At 39.4% G+C, this 19,225-nt stretch overlaps 1 protein-coding gene across 4 annotated transcripts in view; it reads left to right on the forward strand.

Annotated features, from left to right (window-relative positions):
• Window positions 1-19,225, forward strand: part of LPIN1 (lipin 1) — an 81,750-nt gene that overhangs the window by 35,707 nt on the left and 26,818 nt on the right. For 3 of the 4 annotated variants that reach the window (XM_054062902.1, XM_054062901.1, XM_054062903.1), the window contains 7 exons: window positions 7,316-7,516; window positions 8,849-8,944; window positions 10,193-10,527; window positions 10,910-11,029; window positions 12,510-12,617; window positions 17,229-17,358; window positions 18,882-19,191. In XM_054062902.1, the coding sequence (XP_053918877.1) occupies window positions 7,316-7,516; window positions 8,849-8,944; window positions 10,193-10,527; window positions 10,910-11,029; window positions 12,510-12,617; window positions 17,229-17,358; window positions 18,882-19,191 (1,300 nt within the window). The remainder of the gene's footprint in view (window positions 1-7,315; window positions 7,517-8,848; window positions 8,945-10,192; window positions 10,528-10,909; window positions 11,030-12,509; window positions 12,618-17,228; window positions 17,359-18,881; window positions 19,192-19,225) is intronic. The other variant, XM_009559634.2, reaches the window with a different exon arrangement.

Below are 19,225 nucleotides of genomic sequence, written 5' to 3' on the forward strand. Positions count from 1 at the left end.
CATACCCGTGAGTGAGTGAGTAGGTTTGGGGAAGGACTGGCAGCTTGAAGAAAAGTTTGACATTTGATCCATTTGACTCTCTGTCAACTAGAAGAAGTCACGTTTTTTGGCACTGGCCTTGGCTAACTTGGAATAGGAGTCAAATAGCTCTTAACAGAATTAGACCCAGAATAATCCCAATGCTGAAATATTTCTGGAGATTTGGCGGGCAGGAAGCAAAATGCTCTTACTCTGGTGCGGAGCCAGCCACGTGCTGCATGTTGCTTTCTGATTTGGGTCATACAAGTGGATTGCAGCTGTCTCCTGATTGAGCAGACATTGTCGAATCAGCTGCAGGAATGTGGTCTGTGCCATGCGGCTTTGACTATGGGGAAGCCTCGAAAAAACGTGCGCATAGTCAGGTTAGGGCAGAGTTTGCCCTCCTGTTTACAGAACAACCAGAATGAAGCGACTCAGCAGAATTCTCTGGAGTTCTCCCTCAATAGCTTGTCCAAATCAGAGTCATGACTCCCTCCCAGGTTAGGTGTCAAGGTTTCCTTTACCAGGAAAAAAAAAATATGGAGAGAGAGTGCTTGCCTGTGTCTCACTCTGATGAGGTTGGCCTGCTGCAGTTGAATCATAGCCACAGTGATAGATCCAGCTTGGAACGGATGGAAGTTAAACACCGTCTAAAGTCTAACTAAGCTTTAGGAGCTTTCCCAAGACTGTGTGGGAATCTTGTAGGAAAATTAGGGACCTAAATAGAGGTCTCCTAGGGTCCTGTACAGTGCTTTCATTGCTTCTCTAGGGATAGTAAATCAAGGCTGTGATTTTGCTCTGAGAAATGCACAACTTTGGGGTGCTGGTTGGGGATTTACTCAAAAAAAGTGGGATAGGAATTCATGATAGTGACCTTAGATTGGATTGGTGTAGGAGCTCACGAACAATTAAGACAAGGCTTTTGAAAGTTCTTAGTGATTTTGGATTTTCAATCGGAGTTAAAATAAGAAGTTTGAATGTGATGGTTGCACAGCATTAGTGACTTTACAGTATGTTGACTCTTTAGCAATAAATAAAAGAACCTTTTTTAAAAAAACCAGAATGATATATATTATGAGCTTTTGTAGTTAAGAAGTCCACATTACTATGATTGTGGTATCGACATGAAGAGCTAAGCTTAATTTTGAAAAAAATCCATCTAGGGAATCTAATTTTGAAAAAAATCCATCTAGGGAATCTTCATCTGAAATATTTCCTTCTCTTCTGTACATTTTTATCATAAATCTTTTTCAGAACATAACATCCGCAACTGTTTCTCATGGTAAAGAATATCTCAATAGTAAGATTCTGCTAATTGCTGTAGAGGGAGTTGGTGCTCAATAATGCAAACAAAGCTGAATTGCTTCACAGTGAAGAAGATAGATGTTTGATACATAGTAAAAGAGCAGCAGTGAGCACTTACCTAGGAGTCTTTGGAATACTGCCATTGACTTTCTTGTAAATGAAGAATATTCTCTCGTAGGGGCCACAGTCCCATTCCCCAATATAGTCTGGTCTCTCTCAAGCTTTACATTTTCCAAACAGAAGCTAAGGGGAGATCAGGGGATCAAATAGATCACGCCCGTAAAATTGTCAAAGTTTCATTTGTCAGCAGCAGAGCTGCAGTGATTTATTTTAACACTGGCCCATCTGTTTTTTGCTCCCTTTCATCATTTCACAAGTTGTATGGAGTAGTTCTTAGGAACGTTGATTTGTTTGTGGTTACGTCCATCCCTTCAGTTGTGGACCAGGATCTCATCATAACATCAGGTATTAAAAGCGTAACCGAAAGATGTGTCTGTACATGTTCGTTTTCTTTGTGCCGAGCATTTGTTTTGTGTTATGTTTACCGTTGCTGCAAATATTCTCTTGTACTTGGTGCTGGTAAGGCTGCGCCTTGAATACTGTGTTCAGTTTTGGGCCCTTCACTACAAGAAGGATGTTGAGATGCTGGAGCGTGTCCAGAGAAGGGCAGTGAAGCTGGTGAAGTGTCTGGAGCACAAGCCTTATCAGGAGCGGCTGAGGGAACTGGTACTGTTTAGCCTGGAGAAGCTGAGGGAAGACTTTATCGCTCTCTATGACTACCTGAAAAGAGGTTGTAGCAAGGAGGGTGGTAGTCTCTTCTCCCAAGTTACAAGCTTTAGGATGAGAGGAAATGGCCTCAAGTTGTACCAAGGGAGGTTTAGATTGGATATTAGAAAAAAATTCTTTACCAAAAGAGTGGTGAAGCATTGGAACAGGCTGCCCAGCGAAGTGGTAGAGTCACCATCCCTGGAGGTGTTCAAAAAACCTGGCAGTTCAAGACATGGTTTGGTAGGCATGAGGATGTTGTGTTGATGGTCGGACTTGGTGATCTTAAAGGCTTTTATCAACCTTAATGAATCTGTGATTATGGCCTTCAAAACCAATGCTCAGTCATAACTGTAGAACCTGGGAAAAGGGGCCGAAAGGAACCTGAATGTTACATCCCTGCTAGTGAACAAAACGGTGCCGAAGTCCATTCTTGGTGGCCAGACCAGCTAGCACCATCTGTTCACATCTATTCTGTAAAGCTCTCTTAAGCTTTAAAAGAAGATGACTACTTCTAAACTAGTCATGAGAGTAGTCCCCAGTGCATGTTATCTCATTGACTGTCCCAAAGATTACAACTGCCTGTTCCTAAACCAGTCACAGCAGATGTTTGTCAGGCTCTTCAAAATTCTCTGTACTGGAGATTTCGTATTTTCCAGAAGAAGTTTGTTTCAGGTTTTAATTACCCTTACACCATGATACCTAAATCAGGGTGAGTTTGGTTTTTTTTCAAATACTGTCTGTCTTTACAACATGTTATAGTTTGGTTATGTGTGGATATCTAACCTATTATTCATTGTGTTGTGACACCTGAGGAGACACTGGGTCTTGCAAAAGGAAGAAAGGCCTTTAGTTCCTATGGCTTTCAGTATTTTATTTTACAGAATATGGAAAAGAAAGATGAAATGGTATGGGAAGAGCTGGACTGTAAGAACAAAAAGAGCATGAAGGGTACAATTACTGGTTTTTTTTGGTGGAATTAGGGCATAGTCTGATGTACCTGCATGAAAGAAGGGGATTATCTAGATCACAGTGCATTTGATCTTACTGTGGCATCTAGTAGAGTGGGACTTTAAAAAATTAACTTTGTTAGGCCAATCTTTGCTGAGTTAACAAATCAATCAGTAAGGGAACACCTAGCTATTTATTTTTCACTTATTTTTCCATGAGACAATCAAATCTGAAAACTGACTGCTGTGTTTAATAAGCGAAAGAATTGGAAATTTTATGAGCCTCCTTGCAGGTGATGCTAGTTAAATGGATATTTAAAATATACTAGAAAATACTTAATTTCATAATAGATGCGTAATGTAGAGCTGTGGAGTGTCTCCTGGCAAAGAATAACACTCAAGCCATTTGAAAATTCTGACAGAAGCAGTACAGACTGTTCTCACTTGCTGCAAGCTTAGATCAAAAGGATTCTGAATTTTCCGAGCAGCTAAAAAGTTCTATGCTATGGCCACTAATATGTTTTTACTAAATTCAGTGTAATTAACTGGCAGGCGCTGGGGCTTTAACTTACGACGTAAACTCAGGTTAACTGCTGAAGTTGCTGCTGCCTGCTTAGTAAGCGAAAGACTTCTTGGAGTGGCCAGAGTAATTTTTTGCTCCAAAACCACATGCAGTCTCTCTGAGGTTTTAGGAATGTTGGTTTCCTGGAGTGCTGACATAGTGTGGACTGACTTTAGATTCTGAGTATAAACTTACAAACCTCAGACTCCAAACAATCTCAGCTTTAATTTAGGATAAAGGGCCTACATCCATCAGAGCCCAATTTCTGAACTCTCCTCTGTTTTAACTACAACATCTTTTGTGCCCTACATTTGAAATATAAAACCATTTATGCTACTTGTCTGAGGAAGCGGGGTTTGTGTGATTAAACCCCCAGTCGGTCTTTCAAGTCCACAGTGATTTTGTTGCACAGGCCAGGTTCAGCCCAGCTTGAGAGGAGTATCCATACTTTCTTTTTAGGGGATAAGAGGTCTTCACTGTATGGAAGCATGCTGTGATGTGCCAGTTGGCTGCAGAGCGTGAGCATGATGTCTAACTTCTTTAATTCCTTAGTATGAAAATAATCTCTGTGTCCTAAGACACAGGCAATGCAGGTAAAATTTGTTGTGAAGAAGAATAGTTGCAAAATTCTCTGTTTAGGAGGTTAGGAGATGTGCAGGTATAACTTGTTAAGAGGAGGCGTGAGTCCTCATATTTGCATTGGTTGCCTGTAACTCTCCAGAACAGTGAGGTGTGTGTGCTATCCCAGCAACGCCGCCTCCGCTAAGGAAGTTGTGGATGTTTTGCATCTAGAAAAAGTTGCAATAAGGGAAATTCAGATTAGATAGTGGGAAGAACATTTCTGCTGTGAGGACAGGCAAATGTAAGAACAGGAGTGCGGGAAGGCTGAAAAATCTCCATCCTTGAAGACATTGAGGATGTGACAGGACCATGGTCATCAGCAGCCTGGCCCAACTTGGCCCTGCTGTGGGCAGACCTTGGGACCAGGTGACCTCTAGAGGTCTCTTCCAACCTGATGTTCTGTGACATAGCACAGGCTGTGGCATGAGTTTCATGTGCAACTCCCTATGAAACAGCTTACCACTAGATTTGTATTTAGGAAGGCAAATTTCTCATGTATAATAGGAGCACAGAAGTGCTAATACCCATTGAATGCTGGAGAACTGAATGTGATTACTCTTTCTGCCATGCAGTTTTCATGTGTTGTCTTTCCAGTAGGTGACACTTTTTAAATTGAAGGCTGTGCAGAAATGCTTCTCCAAACAGTAGTTAGGGGTTGTTCTTTAATCAATATATTGTATACTAAATGCTTGAAATTTTTGTTTGATTTCCAAAATTAGTACCTAGTTTTAATCTTAAATCTTTTTGTGATTCAGCTCTCCAGTTATTGAATGGGGAGACCGTCATCACTTAGAATGATAGAATCATACAATCATTAGGTTGAAAAAGACCTTTGAGATCATCAGCTCCAACTATACCTGACTGCTACTAAATCGTATCCCCAAGCACCTCATCTACCCACTTTTTAAACATTTCCGGGGTGGTGACTCAACCACGTTTCTGGGCAGCGTGTGCCAGTGCTTGATAAACTTTTCTGTGAAGAATTCTTTTCCTAATGTCCAATCTAAACATCCCCTGATGCAGCTTGATGCCATTCGCTCTTGTCCTATCACCTATCACTTGGGAGAAGAGACCAACACCCACCTCTCTGTGACCTCCTTTTAGGTACTTGTAGAGGGTGATAAGGTCTCCCCTCAGCCTCCTCTTCTCTTCTAAACAATCCCAGGTCCCTCAATCACGTCTCATAAGACTTTTTCTCCAGCGCCTTCACCAGTTTCATTGCTCTTCTCTGGACATACTCCAGGACCTCAGCTTCTTTCTGATAGTGAGGCGCTCAGAACTGAACACGGGATTCAAGGTGTGGCCTCACCAGTGCAGAATACAGGAGTACTTCCCTGGTCTTGCTGCCCTCTCCATTTATGATGGAAGCCAAGATGTTCTGGGCCTTCTTGGCCATCTAGGCACACTGTTGACTCATGTTGAGTCGGCTGTCGGCCAACACCCCCAGATCTTTCTCTGCCAGGCAGCTTTCAAGCCATTCTTCCCCAAGCCTGTAGCATTGCACAGGGTTCTTGTGTCCCAAGTGCAGAACTCATTTCTCAGGGGCAATGTAGTGATGACTATTATAAAGCTCAGAACTCAGAAGAACATAAATAATTCTTCCTTCAGAGCTTGGTCTGTGACCTGATACCCATGTCCTGAAATTGAAACAGAGAAGAAATCAAAGCTTCAGTCCATCCTATGTGGAAGAACTTTGGGAAAAAACACAGTTGATGGTTAATTAATTAGAGTGCATGAAGAGACCAGCTTTAATTAGAACACTTCCTAACTTTCCCATGTAATGCTTTCACTGTGATCTTTTAATAGTATTTTGTTTCTAAGTATAAATCACGGTTAAAATTGGAGCTATTTTTACAGCATTTCACATCTTTTTGTTCTTTATGAAAGAACACGGCTGAAAGAGAGTCTCTATTGTAGCAGTTGGTACTGGTTAGCACGTGCCGTGCAGCTCAGTGCAGTGACTGCCTCTCAGACTCTGAGCTCAGTTCTATTCTCATCACCATCAATGGGAGTTTTAGTGTTGCCTACCCTGCAAGTGTCTCTTTTGTTGATGTTCAGGTGATGCAGTCCAGCCTGGCGAAGACTTGTATGTGAGTTATATGCTTTATACTGAGTGCACAAGGGCTTTGCTGAAATCAGTATCTTAGCAAGAGGTGTTGGAAAAATAATGAAATCAATAGACAGGGGAAGTCTGCTTAATTTAATTTAATTTAATTTAATCTAATTTAATTCAATATTTTGAGAGTCCTTAACAGACTTTTCAAACTTTATAGGTGTCTGAATATTAATGCTGTCCCATGTAGGGGACTAAGTGTGTTAATGGATCATAAACATGATATGCATTAACAGAGTAGAAGCATGAAACGTAATGCTAAATACTAAATAAATCCAGGAGCTGGGGAAATCAAGCCAATCACTTCAATGGTCAACATATGCCTAATTTTAAATAAACCTGTTGATACTAAAAGGCTGTTTTAAAACAGGAACAGTAAAGTTGCATTAGGAAGCATTCTAAAGTTCAGATGCTCTGGTTTGAAGGTTGCTTGTCAAACCTTAATGCATATCTTTTGGGTGTATGCATTATAGAAGCCTTTTAACAGGAGAAATTCCTGTAAAGTGGGAAAGTAGTCTTTGACTTCAGTGTAGTAGAAAGTTTGGATTTCCTTAAAACCATTCACTTGCCCTGCCCTTAAAAGCCTGTAGAAATACATGAGAAAAGTGCATTTGATAATGAGCGCACAATGAATGCTAGGAAGAGATATTATTTTGGGAGTAATGCTTTTCTCTCCAGAGATAATTGGAGACATTTATGAACTGCAGAGTCTAAAAGTCTGACAGTGGATTTGAATGCCACTGATTTTATGAACTTTTGAAGGTTGTTAACAATTCTCTGACAAGGTCTCATTTGCTTTTGTCTTTTAATAGCTGTCTACAAACACGTCAGCAGTGAATGAATTAGCTGGGGAGTCCTGGTTCTATATGAAGTTAAGTTGTGAAACAGGAGAATACCCCACTGCTGGAACCTCCATCCCAAACATCTCTAAAATATAAAGAAGGGATCAAAATCTTATTTGTTCTATTGTTTGCCTTTCAGGTCCAAACCATGAATTACGTTGGACAGTTAGCAGGGCAAGTGTTTGTAACTGTGAAGGAGCTCTATAAGGGACTAAACCCAGCCACGTTGTCAGGATGCATCGATATAATTGTTGTACGTCAGCCAGATGGAAATCTTCAGTGTTCCCCTTTCCATGTACGCTTTGGGAAAATGGGAGTTTTACGTTCCAGGGAGAAAGTGGTAAGTAAATTGATGGTTTTGATATGTTCTGTTTGTGGGTCAACTCTAATGGCGTGAAAGTTACTGAATGTTCTGTGGTATACTAGTCCAGTTTTTCTTTAGATCCTCTTTATAAAAAAGTGCCGAAATTGAGGCAAGGTGCAGTTAAGATGGTTCTTACTGATTCTTGCATTTCAAAACATAATTTGTAAGACATTAACTATAGTAAAAACAAAACAGGCCATAACACGTATAATGTTTATTTTCAGTAAAGTAAAATTTTGATTATGCTAATTTGTGCCTGTACTAGATTTCATTAGTGACTGTGTATTAAGATACCTTTGTTTAACATGTTAAACAATAATAGTTACAAAAAAGAGCTTATAATGAAGTAATATTTTCAGATAACAGAATGTTGAGGTTAATTGGAGCTAGAAAAAGCGGTGAGGACCTTGAGATAAATAACCAGTCTGAGTGACCTGGTAATATGATATCTGATGCAAAGGTGCCACTAATAATGCGTGATGGATTATTTTAGGAAATAATTTGTAACTACGTACAGTCTAAGTTCTAATGCAGCTATGATTGTTCAGCAGAAAGATCCTAATATCATGGACGTTGTTCAATTCTTACTTAAATCAGAAAGTAATTCCAATATTTAGGATGGGTAAAATTTGACAGTGTTTCCATGCCAATAGTATACTTTGTCCTGAAATATAATATAAATGTAGACTTGTGCAAGTCTCCAGAAAAATAAAGTGAAAGTTGGTGGTAACTTAGTATGTCTGTAGGCAAAGAGAGAGAACCTCCTGAGGAGAAATGGAAATAGTTGAGGCTGCATAATGGTTAGATAAATGTGTGGAAGAAATAGAAGCATGAATTGCGTTGAGAATGTAAAACAGTTTTACTGATTTGTGCTTCTTGTAGTGTAAAGAGAAGACTGTTTAATGAATTTGGAAGACACCATATTAAGAATTTGCATGTGGAAGTGCTTTATGCACAATTCAAAATTAGGCTATGAATTAAAAGAGCAAAAAGATTCGTGTTGTGAGTGAAACATTCAGAATTACTTTTAAAAAGATTCAGGACTTTATATAATGGCGATATATCTTCCTGAGTAGAGGAGCAAGACAGCAATGAACTGAATGAGTTAGAAAAACATTTTGACAATTGTTAGCTTCATGAAAGATGTGAGGAGAAAAATGATGTTGTTAACTATGTAGTGCTTATTATAAGGTTTTCTACACTTCCCTGAGAAACATTTGCTTGGTGATAGCAGTAGGATAGCTGAACAGGAACTGGGCACCTAAAATAACGTTCTTTTCATATAAGAATATATTTATTTTCTTCCAGGTTGACATAGAGATTAATGGAGAGTCTGTAGATTTGCACATGAAACTAGGAGACAATGGAGAGGCCTTTTTTGTGCAGGAGATGGATAATGATCAGGTAAGAGTCAAAACTGATTTTGGTTTGTTAAAAATTCAATGCCTGATTTTCAGAGTCGGTTATGAGATTAGGAATTTTGTTGATAAATGTACCTTTACCTATTTTATAGTTTTGAAAGTTTCTGGAAAATTTTCTGCTATGGAAATTCAATACTGTGCAGGTACTTTTTTTTTTTTGAGTTGCTGAGATTTGGAAAAATCGAGTTTAATCACATAATTGAAAAAGAAATTTTATAGTTTATGTGCATGTCAATATGTGAACTTAAATAACATGTACGGAGTTCATGTGCTCCGAAGATGTGGACAATGGAGGTTAATATATCCATGGACCTACTTATTGCAGAAATCTTTACTTTGAACATACACACTTTCACTTACTGCGAGTAAAAGTGCACCTGCCCTGTAATTCTGGTAGTCACCAAAGATGCGATCTTGCAACTGTCATTCGTGTGGAATTATATTTAATTGAGAATGTCTGCCTTTGAGCTCTGTGATTAAATATCAATCTGTACAATTTTGAGTATTCCACGCATAATGTAACAAAAGAAAAGCTTTTTACTGGCATTTCTCTTAAGATATTCCAAATAACTTTTGTCACTGTACAGAGTGGGAGGAGTTTTCAAATTCTCATATTGAGTATGATATTATTGGTTTCAGGTGAGCGCTGCGTGCATGTGCAGTATTCATCTCTATGTCTTTATGTTTAAATCTTCTGATCTTTATATTTAAATCTTCTGTGTGGTAACAGCTGTTTGGTGACTGAAAATTGATAGAAATACTTCCATGAGTGTCTAGAGATGTATATATATGACTGAATTAAAAGGATGTTTGTGTGACTTGGTTGTAAATGGCTGACCTGTCTGAGTACTGTCATCTGAGTTGTGGAGAACTGAATTTTACAGAATGTTCAGGTTATAAACTAGGAGTTTGTTGCTGCTCTATCCATGAAGTAGACAGAGATTTGTACCATGACTTGGCCAATATTACATGCTCAGAGGATTGTCTTTAAGAGTATTGTTCCTGGCTTGTCAAAGGAGATTTTAATTTGTTTATTTTAAATGAATTTTTGAATTATAGAACGATTTCCATATGCTGTAGGATCATACTGAGCATCTAAATGTGTAATCTTTGTTATTTTTTGAGGAATAAATGTCTTAGATTTTGGCAGCTGTGCATAGATTTTAGAACCAGATTTGTGATTGGTGGAGGAACTAATATGTTGAATGGTTTGAATTTTTTTCTTTCTCAGGAGGTTATTCCTTATCATCTGTCCACATCTCCCATTCTGTCTGAGGGAAGTACTTTAATGGGAGCTCAGCTGAAGAGGAACTCCATAGACAGGATAAGAAACATGGACACCACTGTGTCCTCACAAGTACCACCACAAGCCCATGGTTCTCAGCCTTCTACTGAAGTATCTCTAGTCTGTAGCTCTGTGAAAAAAAGGAGGAAGAAGAGGAGAAAGTCTACCCATAAGATGGACAGCTTGAAAAGAGAAGACAATGGAGACACATCAGAAGATGAAGACATGTTTCCTATAGAGATTAGCTCAGATGAAGAAAAAGAACCATTGGACAACTCAAGGTATCACAGTGGAACTGAGATATGTAATAGAAACCCACTGCTGGGTTAATGTTCCATTCCATGCCTTCTAAAAGTAATTTCTATCTAAGTCAGCACATATGGGTGATGAACATGTTTCTTTAAGAGAAAGCTTTAGGCTAGGTTGCTATTTCGGGTGCTGGTAACAAAAATAATGAAAATAACTTTGAAAACATAAGAACAGTTCGCCATTATGCCATTGTGCTCTGAACTAGAAAGGCTGAATCAGATAACATTTCTCTGTCTCCTTTTAGTTCAAGTTATACTAATTCTTCTCTGCAGTGGGAGTTTTTGTTACCTGACATATATGACAGTTCAGTAATCAAATATATTTTGTAAATGTCACATTTTTCCCTATACCTAGGATCCCCGTTCCGGATGTGTTTGTTGATGATGTATCTGATATAAAGGCTCCTGCAGTTTCTACGTTTCCTCAGTCTGCATCTTATCCTTATTCAGATGGAGAATGGTCACCTCTTCAAAGGTACTTTTTCTGATAGTATAATTTAAATAATCTTCCTCTTTCCATTAAAGTCTTACATTCTAGTGCTATATAAAGTCTTTCTAAAAATTTTCACTTTCAACTACGAGATGAGTGCTTTCTATATTTGAAATCAGATAGTGTACAAAAACCTCAGGTTAGCTTTGTCTTTGATTTAACAAATGCATGCATACAAATGCAAGTCCACAAATTCTGAAGAATCTTTGTACCTGTTAATGTCACTGTTTGCATATAAATACTGTAGAGACAGTGAACGTTTTGTGAAATCAGAATATTTGCCTGATGCGTACAGCTTGTAAGGGCTTCAGTGAATGCAGGTATATTTAAATCTTTATATATAAACATATACTTTATATATATAAAAATATATACTATATATAATGTTTTATATATATACACATATATAAATCTTTAGTACTTTGGCTGCAATCCTTTTAAGAACTTGCAAGATTGGAGTTGATGTATGAAAGTAAGATTTTTTTTTTAATGCATATGAGCTTTTTGTGTCCCTTTCAAAGCTAATCTGTTGAACTGTACAGCAAGACATGAAATATTTATTTTGTGGAAAGAACACATGCAGTAATTTGCTTACGTTTCCCTGTATGTGTATTTGTGTGCATGTGTATACCTTTGATGTCAAAACAAATCAGTTTGGACCCACTCTGTAGTGTCTTTGGAACACTGTCAAAAAGGGACAATTTTTTGCTTAATATGCATTATGTTATACTTCCAAAGAAGTCTGTGTGTGTATGTGCCCCTGGGCATATGTGCCCCCACCTCCTCCATGCAGACTGTTGGGGTGGAGCAATATTCATAAGACTTTATCCTAAGAATCACAGAATCACAGAATGGTCTGGGTTGGAAGGGTCCTTAAAGATCCAGTTCCATCCCCGCTGCCTTGGGCAGGGACACCTCCCACTGGATCAGGTTGCTCAAAACGTCGTCCAGCCTGGCCTTGAACACCTCCAGGGATGGGGCGTCCATAGTTTCTCTGGGCAACCTGTTCCAGTGCCTCACCATCCTCACAGTAAAACATTTCTTCCTAATATCTAATCTAAATCTACTCTCTTTCATCTTAAACCCATTACCCCTTTTCCTACCACTAATCTCAATATATGGTCTCTGCGGTTGAAGGGCAGAGGAAGGAAGAGCAAGGAGATTATTTCAGAGCACGGGCTTAATTTAAATGTTTTGAATTGTGTTCTGGATTAAACTTTTTTCCACTGACTGTAAAGCTAATGCTTCACAATTCTGGTGACAGCACGTGTCAGTACCCTGCCCCTTCAGTGGCTTTTTGAACTATATGTTCCGGTTTGTTTCTTGATTGCAGTATTCTGGATTTTGAAAACTCTAGATGTAAAGCCAGCATTCATGCAGCTAATGCACAAAGAGCACGTGTTAATCAGCACTTGTGAATAATGACACCCTGTTTTTCTTTCTACCAACATGCTGTGCTGTCCAGTAATCCTATAGATTGCACAGGGCAATCCTCTCTTCTCACTGTTCCAGCAGATGGAGGCCTATCTAACTCTTGTCCTCAACATTCTTCTCACTTTTCTCCTCCAGACAGGTAGAACAGTTGTCCTTCCTCTTTTCTGGGCTGCTCTTTAATCCTTTTAACACATTAATGCACTTCTAACACATTAATAGTATGTGAGCTTTGTTGAACTTATAACTGCACTTATTACTAACCCAGACACTTTGAAAGAAAGTGATGTTTGAAACCACTTCCTCTGCTCGCTTCTTTGGGGGCATTGACTGAAGGCAAATTACCTTGTTGAATGAAGATGGCTAACATAAAATCAGGACAATGAAAACCTGGGTTAAAACTTAAGTTGACTAAGAAGATTAAAAAAAAAAGGAAGAAAACTAGTGAAAACTTAAATTCCTCCATGTGGCTTTTTACAGTCATTATGTATTTTAATGACATTTTTATCCCGTGGTTTTCCTGAGTTGTTTGCTTGTGCATAAGTTTCAAAAGTAAGAGCAAACAAAAAGCCTTAGGGATAAAATGAGTAGTAAGGAGTGCGAAACATGTAATGGGAGGAGCCCATTACCAAAAGAGAGCTTCTCTTCCTTTGTTCACTGGCTTGGAGGAGGGGAAGACTTTCTGTATGTTGGTTTGCAGCGGGAGAGCATCTCATAGAGTAAAGGTGACACAATAGATAAGGCATATTGTCTAACAATTAGGAGACCCAGACTGAAACTTTTGCTGTAGTGTCGGGTTACTCTGACTGTTACTCTTTTCTACTGAGCTAAATGTGGATACAGACACTTTTTATGATATCTTAAATTTGAGATGTCTCAAGATTCTGCAGCCAGGTCTTTTCCCTCCATTAGCCAATGGAGAGAAGTCCCAGCAACTCAGTTAAAAAAAATTAAAGTGCCTGAATATGACCTCTACAACTCTCCCATTGATGCTGGGGAAGCTTTGAGTATTAAATCAGGCTAAATTGCTCATTGTTTATCTCAATGTAGATGCTATATGAGGTGCCTAAGGCTGTGTGGACACTGATAATCTTGAGGTTTTCCCAGATTCTAGATCTGCCCATGTTGCAGCACTAAGGCAAAGTGAGATCCTGGGACAGTTAGGGCTGTTCAGGGCTGTTCAGTGTTTTTCATGGGAAGGAAGGGCAGGCACGTGGGCAGTGATGTGCTTTGGGTGGATCCATGAACTCTGCTCTGGAGTTAACCTATCCCTGCAGTCTAGATGTACAGTGAAAGTGCTGTAATAGCTCATCTGAATAAGGCCCTGTCTGTGTCTGCAACTGTTCTCCTCAATGTGAAATAAGAAACTCTATTATGGCAACCTCAAATGAGGATCAGAAGCTCTCAGCTATTGTTGTGACATGAACATGAGGTAGGCCTCTATCCTTCTGACTATTTTTTCCTGTTTTATTTGGCCTCAGTCAAGACAGGACTTCTTGTAAGGTCACGCTGCTGCTTTCTTGGGGCGCTCTCTGCTTTCTGTGGGAAACACTGCAAAGATCAGCGTGGTTTGCAATTGCAGAACTGCCAACTAGAGGCCAAGTTCCTTATTCTTTGGCATTGGATTACATTAAGTGCAGTTGTGGCCACTAAAGAATACATAGGACTGTGACATGATTATTCAGCATTTCTGTGATGTGAATCAGACTTGCTGATGTAAATGACTGAAGTTTCTTTTCCTTCTTGTACAGTGTTGACAAAATGGGTGGCTCTGGGTTGATCTGTAGTATTTCAGCAATCTCTGTAAGGCAAGAGAATTTCAGCCGGGCTGAGTCAGTGCCTACCTTAAGGACAGGAATTGCTAGGCATAAATCAGCCCAAGACAAGCATCTTGGTGGTGTAAGGAATAAAGAACACATTCTGACTCCTGTACATGGATGCATTTGCAGGATATTGTCACTGGGTTACAAGTTCTACATGGTCTTAGTATTCAGCTTTACTGATCCCTAGTGCAAGTGTAACATTAATTCAGGATTGAATTTGACCTAAATGAGCTAAAAAAATTTTAAACACATGCAATTGTGAGCTCTTTTAGTGTTCAGTCTCATTTTACTTTGGTGGCAATAGTATGAAGGGAATAGCAGCCAAAATAGTCCAAGTGCGGGTAAAGAAGATGACATCTGGCATTACATATGGAAGCAGAACTATATAATCAGGAAATATACAAATAGAACTGTACTAAGTGTAATGGCCATCTTTGTCCATAAACTGCAGAGATTATTGTTGCTGTTTCAGAAGGAGATTAGTTGGAGAGATGGCTGTTGGATGTTAAGCAAAACTATGGCATATGGAGAAAAAAACTAAAGGTATTTCTCTGTAGTGGAAAACCATCTCTCATTGGAAAGCCACCAGCCCAGTTTTAATGTTTGTGGGCAGCACAGGATATTCCAGCTTATGCTCCAGGTGATAAAAGGAACAAGTATGCTTTGATATCCTTTTATTCAAACAAAATTTGCCTCGTTTGCCTTGTGGATGCGTGTTTGGGGTCTGATTTGGTCTTGGGTCTTTGATATTAAGACGACGTTGCCATGATAATTCTGGTCTACTTTAAGGTTATGCTAGCATTTGTATGCTAATCTACAAGGACAAATCAACTGAAAAGTATTCTGAAGATCTAACATTTTGTTACTACTAAATCCTTAAGTTTTATTGTATAGAAAAATAGTATTTATAGAACGTGAATTAAGAGATCTCCATTGTGCTTGTGTCAGAAGTTCAGTAGGTAGTGTATATTTTATGTACTTTCTTTGGGGAAGAAAGTAAATAATACTTGGAAATACTTACTTAGGAAAATAACTAATATTTTGAGTAATATTTTGGGGCTTAGATGCTCACCTTGTTCCTAACTCACCATGGTTATACTTCTAGCCGTATCTACTCTGAACCATTAACCCGGGTGCATGCATGGATCTTCAGGCAGCCTTTTGCAAGCAAGAGTTCCTTCTCAGAGCAGAACGCTGCTATATTTCTGTCACACAAACGTGTGTGTCTGGGAATATACATCATGGTTCTTGACGCTGAGTAACAACCTGGGCTTCTTTGCTGTTCAGTCGTGCATACAAGGGAACTGTAATTTTCAGGGAAAACTGTGGAAAAGGCAAGGTCCTCTTGCCCCGAGATCGGTGTTCTCATTGTAAAATGCAGAAGTTCTCGCTCAAACTGAAGCAATGCCTGTATTCTCTCAAGTGATTTGGCTGGGTAAGTGATCCTGGGCTGAACATACTCCAGAGCACAGACTGGAGATTTTTCTAGGGAAACAGTAGGTATTTTGAAGGATAAAACGTGTGTAGCGCACAGATTAACTTGTGCAGTGACAATTTTTTCCTTATATCTATATGTTTTATGCTTTAAGTGGCATTAGAAGAATTATTTATTGCCTGCTGAAATTCTCTGAAGTGGCCAGGCTCTTGATTTCCAACGTTTTGGTGGATCCTAGATGAATGGAAAATACTGCAAATTGTACAGACTTGTCAGTGGGAGATGGAGAAGTTGCTGAAACACCCACCAGACATTCCTTGAATCCTTAGAGCTCGAAAATACTTTAAAAAGCACATTGTATTGATTCCTTCATCTGTCACATGGTAGTTATACCCTAAGGACTAATAAAAATTTGGAATTCTTAGGACCCAAAAAGATCTTACACAGTTATATCACTTATAAATTTTATAGTATAGTTAAATAACGTAATTATCTGTAGCTAAAGTCATAGTCTTTGCCAGCATTCAAAGTATATCTTATAGCAACATAGATGAAAAGAAAGAATAATGAAGATAATTAGGTTGCTATTTTTTCAGATGTGAAATTCATAGATTTTTTTAAAAGCTGCTTTGTTTTACTGTGAAGTAATTATTTTCCTATCACCAGTGAGTCCCCAACCAGCTGCTCTACAAAACTGCCTTTCATTGAATGAGCAAAACTGGTTTGGATATTCAGTTTATCCAGAAGCAAGTAAAGACTAAATCAAACATGAAGGATTGATATTAAATGGAGGGAGCCTTTCTTTTTGAGAGAGTGACGCTAACTTAGTTTGAACCTTTGATTTAGGAATGTTGTAGGTTCTTCTGTTGCTTGTAGTTTTTAAACCAGAACTGCATGAGTATACCGAAGACATGCTATGGCTCGTTGAGACAAAAAAAAAAGGGCTTTATTTAGGGGATTCTGGGTGAAAATCTATGACTTTATTTACTCTGCCTTTCTGCATAACAATCAGAATTTTTCCTTTTGTCCTTGAAGTCAGGGCATCGTTATTTATTTATGGCTACTTGACATTATTGACTTCACCACATTAAAACATGTTACAAACTGATAATTTAGTAATTACTTATGAAATATTTTATATTGAGGAGTCATCAAAATAGTTAAAGATTTTTGAACTGGGAGGGTTCAAATTCTTTCTATAGCGTTCCTGCGGGTTTCCTTATAAAACATGTATTCAAGGGCAGAACCAAACAGGTTGTAGAAGGAAGTAATCAACTGGATTTGTTGGACTTATTTATTACTTAGTCAGGAGAAAATGTCTTGTTGATGCAAGTGAATAATTTCTGCACTTCACGTCCATGATAACAATACTAACATCTGTTCATCCACTGCTGCTGGTACCTTCCCCATTCTTTTTTACTCACAGAAAACCAGAAATTCTCATGAATTGTGGTTACTTTTGGCTTTGTAATATTTTTTGTTTGTTTTTCTTCAGCCCATCAGGTTCACGTCCTCCTACTCCTAAAAGTGACTCAGAATTAGTCAGTAAACCTATGGACAGAAGTGGACTGAAGAATAATCCCCACATGCACTGGGCATGGGGAGAGCTACCCCAGGCTGCAAAGGTATCCAATGTAATTTGTTTTATTCCTGTTAGCATCTGTTGTGCTTTAATGGGGAACATGCTTATTCTATTGCAGACTCCTGAAGAGGGAATGGGTCCTGTTTTTACATAAAGTTGCAATGTTTTATGCAGGTGAATTGTGTCTTGCTCCTTAGGAGACACAGGGAAGTAAGTACCTTGTGCCATGGATGTTCTCAACACTATTGATATACGGTAGAAAATGAAGAAAAGAGACCTAGTCTTGTAAAAGTTAGAAGCTTAAAAAACATAAAATCAGACCAAATCACTTTTGGTAAATCACTGAAATTCATACATAGTCTTAGATGGAAATTAGGTGCTTGATGTTAGCAGTGTGATCCACAAAAATTAAAATCTGTTGCTTGAGTACACAAGCATCCAGAAACACCTGCAATTCTGTATCTCTGCATGCCCAGACTTGCTGTTCTCTCATCTCAGCCGACTGGCTTGGTGCCTGTCTCCTCCCTGAAGCCATTTGGCCCAGCTGGATGGCAGGATCTGTAGTGTGCCAGCAGCATTGTCTACCATCCTGCACAGTAGCCCTGAGCAGGGCAGTGAGGTGCTGGCCTGCTCCTTATGATAGCTGTGCAGTCAGAGCATCCGTACTGGGGCAACTTGGGGCTTACGCCTGCCTCAGGGTGGGAGAAAGAAATAAAGGTCAGGTTCCAGTGGCACACTGCAACTACGGGGCAGGGATGGAGCAGGGTTTTGCCCATTCTGCTGGAGGCTGGTGTCTCTGCAGAAAGGACTGCAGGAGGGATGGGGTCAGGAACAGCACAAAGAAATAAAATCCCTGTTTTGCAGGCCAGAGAAGTGGTTGTTTGGCCAGTTTGGGTGAGCTGTGCCAGCTGTATCCCTTCCCAGCTTCTCGCTGACAGGGTGTGAGAAGCTGCAAAGTCCTTGACTAGTCTAAGTACTGCATAGCAACAACTAGAACACCACTGTGTTATCAACATTATTCTCATACAAAATACAAAACAGAATACTATACCAGTTGCTCTGAAGAAAATTAATTCTATTCCAGCCCAGACCAGGAAAAAAGTAATATAAAATCTCAATCTGGAGTATAAATGAATGACAGTGTACCCCTGTCCTGGTACCTGAGAGCATCCTGGTTGTGTAAGGACTCCAGTCCGTGCTCTTTTCTCATGTTTGTTGGGGTAGCCTTCTGAAGAAAAGCTTGGATTTGCACAGGAAGGGAAGAGGGCACGATGAGAGCTGTGATGTGCTCCCAGGCAGGTGAGCAGGAAGTCAAGACTGTAGAGCACATTGCAGAACAAATCTTTCCTGACCCCAAGATACAGATGAATTTTGTGTGAGCAAATGCACAAAATTTCATGAGCAGTAAGGTCTTCTGTACACTGTTGTCTCCACCAAAGTTAGTGGTGGCTTTCTGCTGTTACTTGAAAATCTGGTCTCACTGGAGTGAGCAGAGCAGGTTAAACTCTGCCTGTGGCATTTTTATAGAGCTTTTCTTTGTAATAATCTGCTTATTCTTCCCCACAGTCCAGTTCTCCACTCAAAGCAAAGGAACCCAGCATGGTGGATGTAAATCCTTCTGAAAGCACTCACTTTCAGGTCATCCAGAGTTCTCCTATGGAGGAGTTTAACACTGTGTCTCCTCTACCTGCCCTTGGACAAGCAGATGCAGCAGCTATTGATGAAAGTGAGCCTTTACCAGCTGAGATAAATAAGGGAGAGATAGAGTCTCCAGGAGCAGCTGTGCCACCATTGCCTGCCAATGAAGAAATCAAACAAGCTGCAGCTTGCTCAGCCCAACCAACTGGCAAGACAGATTCCCCTTCCAGAAGAAAAGGTAAAGCTGTTGATTCTGCAATTTCATATGTATG

The sequence above is a fragment of the Cuculus canorus genome, chromosome 3, assembly GCF_017976375.1.
Source record: "Cuculus canorus isolate bCucCan1 chromosome 3, bCucCan1.pri, whole genome shotgun sequence".
Taxonomy (NCBI): Eukaryota; Metazoa; Chordata; class Aves; order Cuculiformes; family Cuculidae; genus Cuculus; species Cuculus canorus.